At 38.8% G+C, this 7,704-nt stretch overlaps 1 protein-coding gene across 3 annotated transcripts; it reads left to right on the plus strand.

Annotated features, from left to right (window-relative positions):
• Positions 1 to 457: 457 nt before the first annotated feature.
• On the plus strand, positions 458 to 7,635 carry LOC118806927 (caspase-3-like). 3 transcript variants are annotated; one of them, XM_036568635.1, is made up of 8 exons: positions 490 to 580; positions 1,180 to 1,339; positions 1,517 to 1,598; positions 2,478 to 2,602; positions 2,702 to 2,830; positions 3,041 to 3,216; positions 3,948 to 4,065; positions 7,053 to 7,635. In XM_036568635.1, exons 3-8 carry the CDS (start codon positions 1,522 to 1,524, stop codon positions 7,280 to 7,282), a joined length of 855 nt encoding a protein of 284 aa, XP_036424528.1. In that variant the 5' UTR covers positions 490 to 580; positions 1,180 to 1,339; positions 1,517 to 1,521; the 3' UTR covers positions 7,283 to 7,635. The 3 variants fall into 3 exon arrangements, with proteins under 3 accessions (XP_036424526.1, XP_036424527.1, XP_036424528.1); XM_036568633.1 differs by lacking the exon at positions 1,180 to 1,339 and having other exon boundaries at positions 458 to 580; XM_036568634.1 differs by lacking the exon at positions 1,180 to 1,339 and having other exon boundaries at positions 471 to 584.
• Positions 7,636 to 7,704: the final 69 nt, after the last annotated feature.

Here is a 7,704-nt window from a genome sequence, read left to right on the forward strand (position 1 = left end):
CCAGCCTCCCCCGCGACCCAGAAGGATGAGCGGCTTAGAAAATGTGTGTGTGTGTGTGTGTGTGTGTGTGTGTGTGTGTGTGTGTGTGTGTGAGAGAGAGAGAAATCTGTAGAGTCCTATAACGCTACTATCAATTTTATATTACTTAAATATCTTCCAGTAACATTGTTTTTGTACCGATATAGTTTGGATAGGCTGTATAAACTACAAAACAAATTATATACACAATAGAGGCAAAATGTTAATTAAAATAAAAAAAAGTTTTAAAAAATTACACTTTGGGGGATACAGAAAATCACATTTAGGAGCTATATAATTTTTTTTATATTAATATTTTTTTAGGAGATTGAAGTATAAAATGAATTTGTCCCATCAAACCGTTAAGTTTAAGAGAGTTTTGTTGCTGTGGAAGGTTACGTGTGCTGGTTCAAAGTGGGGGCGGAGCTCCAAGAGTTCAGCCGCGCTGTGATTGGTTCACTGGCGCCCGGTGCACGCGCTCACTGACTCAAAGCTTCCAGCGGTTACACCTCAAACAGCCGACGAACTTCAGGCTACTACTTCGCGCTTCGAACAGCACTTTGTAAGTAGGTTAATTTACACCCATAAGGTTTAAACCAGGTGTAGGATGCCGTTTTGTTGTAGGTAAGGTTTGGTCGTAGTGAGTTGTGATACTGTCCTGCTTCACGAAGAGTTTAAAGGGGAAATACATTACCACAACAACAAGCTTCCTACTGATAAGGAACGCATTTAGGCCTGTGCCCTGTGTGCACTGCTATGATATGTATGCTCATGACTTTACTAGTCTGAAGGTGGTTAAAGTAATATCCTCTCATCCTTACAGTCTACAAACAAAAACTGAGTGCTCTCTTGTATTTCTACCCGTTTTCTGGGAGTTCTGAAAGTGATTGTCACTTTCTGTGTTCTGAAGAAGAACTAGTTAAGTAATGCGCATTACCTTTGGCTGACTGGCTGTCAGTCCCCACACCCGCCCCAGTCAAGAGAGGTGACATTCCTAGGAGTTGAATTTTTAACGGTGTTTGATCTTCTATGCATATTCAGATTTACCCAAACAAGCAGAGTTTACTGAGTTTGATCGCCACGATTAAATAGTCTGGACTTTAGAGATTGGCAATAGTTATCAAACTGAAAACTGAAACTAAATGCCTGTTAATGATTCAGCCCACAGGCTGTCAAAAGAGGAAATAAGGAGGAGTGTGGCAGTCCCTTCGGTCTGTTACATCTCTATAACCTACGACCCTTGCATGAGCAGCACAAGCAAGCACATGCATTAACAAGCAAGAAGATCAGAGAAGTTCTCTGTGCTGAATAGAAAACCTGAGTCAGTACATTGCCATCGTACAGATGTTTTGACATGTTCATACGTTGTTGTTCTGAGAGTCTGTTCCACTGTTTTGTAGATATTTCCAAACATGGAAATGCCCCTGAATTTAGTCTTTACCATATGTCTGTTAAACTGGTTGTATTTTTCTCTTTTCCTTTCAATGTGTTCTTGTAGAGGCCATGTCTGACATGGAGAATGGTAGCACAAAAGCAGATGGAGGTGACAGTGTGGATGCCAAAGGATTTGAACCTAAAGGGTAAATTATTTTTTTTTAATGCTTTAAATGCTGTATAATACTTATAAAATGTGAGTGAGATGAACTAAAATGTATTATGGGATTATTGCCACTTCCTATTGCACCTGGCTTTGATATCCAGGAGAAAACTAGACAAGTCGCACAACCGAACTGAGAAGGAGGAAACTTAGTATTTATGGGAAGGGACAGATTATCTACACAATAAAAAACTATAAATGACTTGTGGAAGCAACTTTCTAGAAGTTGTGGGCAACATCACCAGTTGTATTTCCTCCCATTAAAGAGGAATTCCACCAGTTCTTCAATATTTCAGGACGAACTGGTTGTTGAGAAGTAAACAAACTCCTATAGAATATTTCAAAGAAAAATGTCCCTTTGCAGAACAAAATACCCACTTGGTTTTCTTTACGGTGTTAGTGATAAGAACCAGGGGTCAGGATATCTTTTGCACCGGAAAGATTTGGTTCACCATTTGGTTTTCTATCTAAACAAGCAGTGAAGCTACACATGTCTTCTGAGTTTTTATATTGAGTGTAGATAATGCTAAATTGTGGTAAATCAGTTTTCTTTGAGTTCTATTGCTCCTTTTAGCAACCTGCATGTATCAGGGGAGACCTTAGGAAACATAATCATGTTTTGTAATAACATTTTGTGAGGTAGACTTTAGGGGCTTTAAACACTTTGGACCCCAGATTTCATTCCATTTAGTACCAGTCTGACTTGGTAAGTCTTTCTATAGTGGTGTGTTTTTCATCAAAACAATCTGAACAGCTTGTTTACTTCTCTTTTAAACAGTAGTTGGAATTCCCTTTAATTCTGTTCAGCAGTGCTGCTACAAATTGCATCAAAATTTCTAACATCTATCCACACTTTGTTTAGGTCTCGCAGCGGACCTGTTCATGCAAAAGACAAAGAGCTTCCTGACGTGTACAGGTACCGAACGGACTACCCTAAACTTGGGAAATGTATCATCATCAACAACAAGAATTTTAACCCTGGAACAGGTAAGAACTAAATCAGACAAGAATTGTCACTTCTTGGTCTCTGAGATCATTGACTCTCAAAGAGAATGTTAATTTTTTCATTTTTATTCTCCTTGAAAGGGATGGGAGACCGGGCTGGAACAGATGTGGATGCAGCAAAAGTGGTGAAAGTCTTCAGAGAGCTGGGTTTCAGTACTTCAGTCCAAACCAATCGAACTGTTTCACAAATGAAGGAGATTTTAACATCAGGTTTTATGGAGTGTTCTTGCACATTTATATTACTTGACATATTTATTACCCATAAGTGAATTAAAGCTGAAGTGAAAGATGACCCCATAGTGATTTTTATCACTGTGTTAGCTATTACATTCTGTTTTGTCAGGTGCTTATATAAATGCTCCAGCTGTTCACTGCTATAGGAAACTGTTTGTAGATTAGTGCATGTCCTTTTACCCTCAGCATCCAAGGAGGACCACAGCCAGTCAGCCATGTTTGTCTGTGTGCTGCTGAGTCATGGGGATGAAGGAGTGATCTATGGCACTGATGGATGCATGGAGCTGAAGGAGCTAACGAGACTCTTCAGAGGAAACCAGTGTAAATCTCTAGCTGGCAAACCTAAACTCTTCTTCATACAGGTCTGATTCAAAATGATTACATGATTTACAGATTTTAAACATCACTTTAATTACCTGTCTTTTCAAGAAATATATCCTCACCTTAATTCATTATCACAGCAAACATAGACACATTGGCCTGTTGTCAAAAAGCATATGCATTTCTCATTTGCACCTAGTTTATGTAGTCGTGATTGTTCTTCTTTTCTTTGCTTCTTTCCTCCTTTCAAGTAATAAAGGGGGACTGTACATGGGACCTTTAGGTCAAATGTCTAGGTCAAAAAGCAACTGTACATTTTTCTGCACAAGAGAAAATACTTTTGACAGATTAAATCAACTCAGCAATTTAGGTTTAAAGGTCTAAGGCAATATATTTTAGAATGTTCGTGTAAATGAGTTAGAAGAGTAGCAGTTCCAGAAGCAGCATTTGGAGATTGCTGTTTTGAGCATGACATGTATCTGCATTTGGACTAGTGTCCCAACATTTGTAGTACTCTAAATTTATTGAATTCAGTGTTGTTTGTTCCAGTGTATTTAGATTAAACACTTTGAAATTAGAAAAGATCAGTTAATGTGCATTATTAAGGTTTTACCCCTTGGACTACAGCAATGTGCTTTGACATGTTGAAACCAGTCTGCTTTTTTCCCTCCAATTTCCTCTGCCTTTTGTCACCAGTTTGTTCATAAGGTGACAGATTGTAACACCTCTATAGTAAACTTGCTGACCTATGAATTATGTGTATTGAATTAAGGCGTGTCGTGGAACAGAGTTGGACCCTGGCATCGAGACTGACAGTAGTCCTGATTCAGAGAGCACACACAAGATTCCTGTTGAAGCAGATTTCTTGTATGCGTACTCCACTGCCCCAGGTAGGAATCTGTTTTATGTCAGAATCTATATCATCACTAACACAAGAAAAAAATGTATTCTTAACTTCTATTAAAGGGCACATATTCTATATTTTTTTTCTTGTATTTTTTTTCTCTGAGATCCACTTGTGATGCTTTTTTGGGTTTGTGTATCAAAAACATTCAAAATTTCTTTTTATGTGACCTATTCCCATCCTCTTTCTATCCCTTAGAATTAAAAGGTTGCTTTTTGTTACTATGTCTTTAAAACTGATATATTTAAATGACCTCTGTTACGATGCCATGTAGGCTTTAATTGACTCTTTAGGTTCGGAATTATCAGTTGATGACATTCGAGAAAGTAATAATTTCTCTGTCTCATCAAACCTTGTGCTAACACTCAGCAAACATGGGCTTCTCTAAGCAGCTGGCTGAGGACCTGGAAATTAATCTAATTGATGTTTACAATGCTACAAAAAAGATCAAAGCTCTTCCAGCTTGTCCACTGTTCAAATTTATGTAATTAAGAAATGGTAGTTGCGGAAAATTGTGGAAGACCGGGAAAATAGATAATGAGATAATCAGAGATAATTGTTTGTATCTCATATACTGTCCAGAAAGGCAAAGCAAAGCCCCATATGACAGCAAAGGACCTGCAGATATGTTTAGCTGATGTGGGAGTTGTGGTGCAGGGTTCTGCTGTGCAGTGTTGCTTGCACAAACGTGATCTACATGGAAGAGGCATCAGAAGGGAACCTTACCTGCAGCCTCATAAGAGTCGATGTATAAAGTGCCAAATTTGAAAACAAGTACTGTGGACTCATGAAGTAAAAATGGTACTCTTTGGCCACAGTCATCAAATATAAATTTGAAGAAAAAAGAAACAGCATGTGATGAAAAGGACACCTTGTCAATTGTTTGAATGGGGGTGGATCTCTTAGGCTTTAGGATTGTGTGGCAGCCAGAAAACACTGCGCAGGTATGTGGTGGAATGGATTCTAGAGGCAAATGTGACTTAGTCAGTCAAGAAACTGAAGCATCACTGAAAATCTGTGGCTAGATCTTAAGCATGCAAGACGGCCCAAAAATATCCTAGAGTTAGTGGCATTCTTTATGAAAGAGTGGGTGAAAATGCTTAACACTAATAAATAGGGGTGCGGTAAAAAATCGATTCTTAGATGCATCGCGATGCGGACGTGAGCGATTCTGAATCAATTCACAAATGTCAAAAATCGATTTTCTAAATATTTAATTTATAACGTAATGTTGACGCAACGCAAAAGGCGGAACTTGGAAGTGGGTAAGTGCAGCGCCCGGACAGTCTGTGGCGGCACATAACAAAAACACTACTGGATAAGCGAGAAATCCGACCGGCTCCCTCTGCATTAAAAGCCAGGTTAGATCAGGAGTCACAACCCAAATGTTAACATTTTGTCCTTTCAACAAAAATCAAACCACCTTGGGAGCCGCAACATTTAATGTCCAGTATGTCTCAGTGTGTGCTGATGTTCTAGTATAGGCCAAACAATATAAACGAAAACACAGATTTACTTCGCTCTGCTTTAAGCTTTAGCTCAGCTATTGCCGCCTTTCTCCCGTCTCCGCCAGAAAAAAGTCCTCAGAAGTAGATCAGTTTCTTGTTAAAAGTCTCTCAACGTTCGACTGTTTTACGAGGCTGAAGTCGCTTCTTGTTCTCCAGTTTCTTGTTCGAATTTACCTGTTCCACCTTAAATTCTAACTGAGGCGCCGAATGTGAATGCAGCACCATTTAAGGTGGAACGGGAGAATTCAAAAGAGAAGCGACTTCAGCTTTGCCACTTTTTAGTGTTTGACAGTCTCTCGTTGAAGATTTAATGTACCAGGAAACCAACTGCACTGCTTATAAATGCGAATAACGCATCGCTGCTGTGTGACCTGCAGTCTGCACGCCGGTTCTCAGTCGTTGCGAAACAGGGCTTTCGCGCTATGTTGCACACACCCCGTCTCAAAGATATTTTACTGACACAGCGATACACCCCGTACCACCCCCACGAGACCAAAACCGAAGTTAGAAAATCACTAAAGAAAACGGGTAGAATAGCTGTAACGTGCTGCGTGGTCATCTATTGCCACTGGATCTTATTTCACCGTAACTGCGCATTTTATCGCAGATGAGTAGCAGCAGTTTCTCGTGCTCCAAACGAGCAGTGAATGAGAGTCATCTAGTTCACTTGCCACATCACTTCCATTTGTTTTATTAAAAAAATATTGGAAGGAAATTCATTATGGATCATTACAAACACTTTGCTTTAAAAGTACCAAGTCACTTTTAATAACAACACTGAGTCACTTAGTCACTTTAAAATGTATATTGTCTCTATATTTTGTGTATATTTAATATATTTCAGGTATATTGTTTTTTCTTGTATTTTTATTTTTACTTTCTGTAGAGTGATTAGCTGAGCCTCAACTCAAGCATTTCAATGCATAAATGTCCTGACTTGTGCAAATGACAAATAAACTTGAAACTTGAGCTCACACAGTGAGAAAATAGAAATCCTGTATAGAAAAAAAGATGCATTGAGATGCATCGATAATCGTTTTATAATCGCGTCACAGCCCTCTGAATCGTAATCGAATCGAATCGTGAGGTGCCTAGAGATTCCCACCCCTACTAATAAAGAAACTCAATCTGCCACAGGGGGAGTTACTAAGTACTGACTTGGTGTCTTATGCACATGCCTTAGGTGCTATTTTATGTTTTTTCTATTGTGTAAGTTAATCAAATAGAAAATAACTGTGCATTAACGTTTGCAGAAAATGTTATTTTAAAAAATAATTTGCTTCAGAGCTTGTGTTTACTTCCTTTCACTTCAAAAATTAGCAAAATATATAATTTGTCCAGGTGTGCCCTAGCTTTTGCATACAACTGTATGTGGTTGATTTTGTGTGTCTGCATGTTTGTGCATACACATTAGTGCACACGTGTCCAGTCCTTCATTTCTGTATACGTATCTCCTTTCACACAGGTTATTATGCTTGGAGAAACACAGCCAACGGGTCATGGTTCATATCCTCCCTGTGTGAGACACTGGAACAATATGGCAGAGAACTGGAGATCATGCAGATCATGACACGTGTGAACCGCAAGGTGGCGCTGGAATTCCAGTCTTCTTCCAACCTGCCAGGATTTGACGCTATGAAACAAATACCATGCATTATGTCCATGCTGACCAAAGAGCTGTACTTTACAAAGTGATTAAGTTTCAAAACAAATTAAATTAGATCTAGGAGGGAGTATTATTATTAAAAAAAAAAAAAGACAGAAGTTTAGTTGGCACACACTACACAGTGGCCTTTAACAGGGGCCAGCAATGGCAATCCAAACAATGAGCACAACAGTAACACAGGCACTTTTTTACAACTGTTTACTATATCCACAGTCAACAGAAGGAGAATCCGTGTGGTGAATTCAAACTTTAACTAGATTGTGTCTCTGATTCTGCTCTAAAATGTGTCACATATCTAATGTTGCTGTGAAACGTAAGATCTCCAGTCTTATATTTTCTTATATGAACTCAGGGTCCTTGAATAAACCTCTTTAGAAACATACTTGTTTATTTCTTATTGCTCACTTTATGACTTTACTGTCTTTGCATGTCACTATGCCAAGTTAAGCAA

This window comes from Colossoma macropomum, unplaced genomic scaffold, assembly GCF_904425465.1.
Source record: "Colossoma macropomum unplaced genomic scaffold, Colossoma_macropomum, whole genome shotgun sequence".
Taxonomy (NCBI): Eukaryota; Metazoa; Chordata; class Actinopteri; order Characiformes; family Serrasalmidae; genus Colossoma; species Colossoma macropomum.

Coding starts and splice junctions, on each gene's coding strand:
- LOC118806927 (XM_036568633.1), top strand. CDS start 1,522: ATGTCTGACATGGAGAATGGTAGCACAAAAGCAGATGGAGGTGACAGT. Junction 1,599..2,477: donor AAAGGATTTGAACCTAAAGG/GTAAATTATTTT, acceptor CACTTTGTTTAG/GTCTCGCAGCGGACCTGTTC. Junction 3,217..3,947: donor CTAAACTCTTCTTCATACAG/GTCTGATTCAAA, acceptor TATTGAATTAAG/GCGTGTCGTGGAACAGAGTT.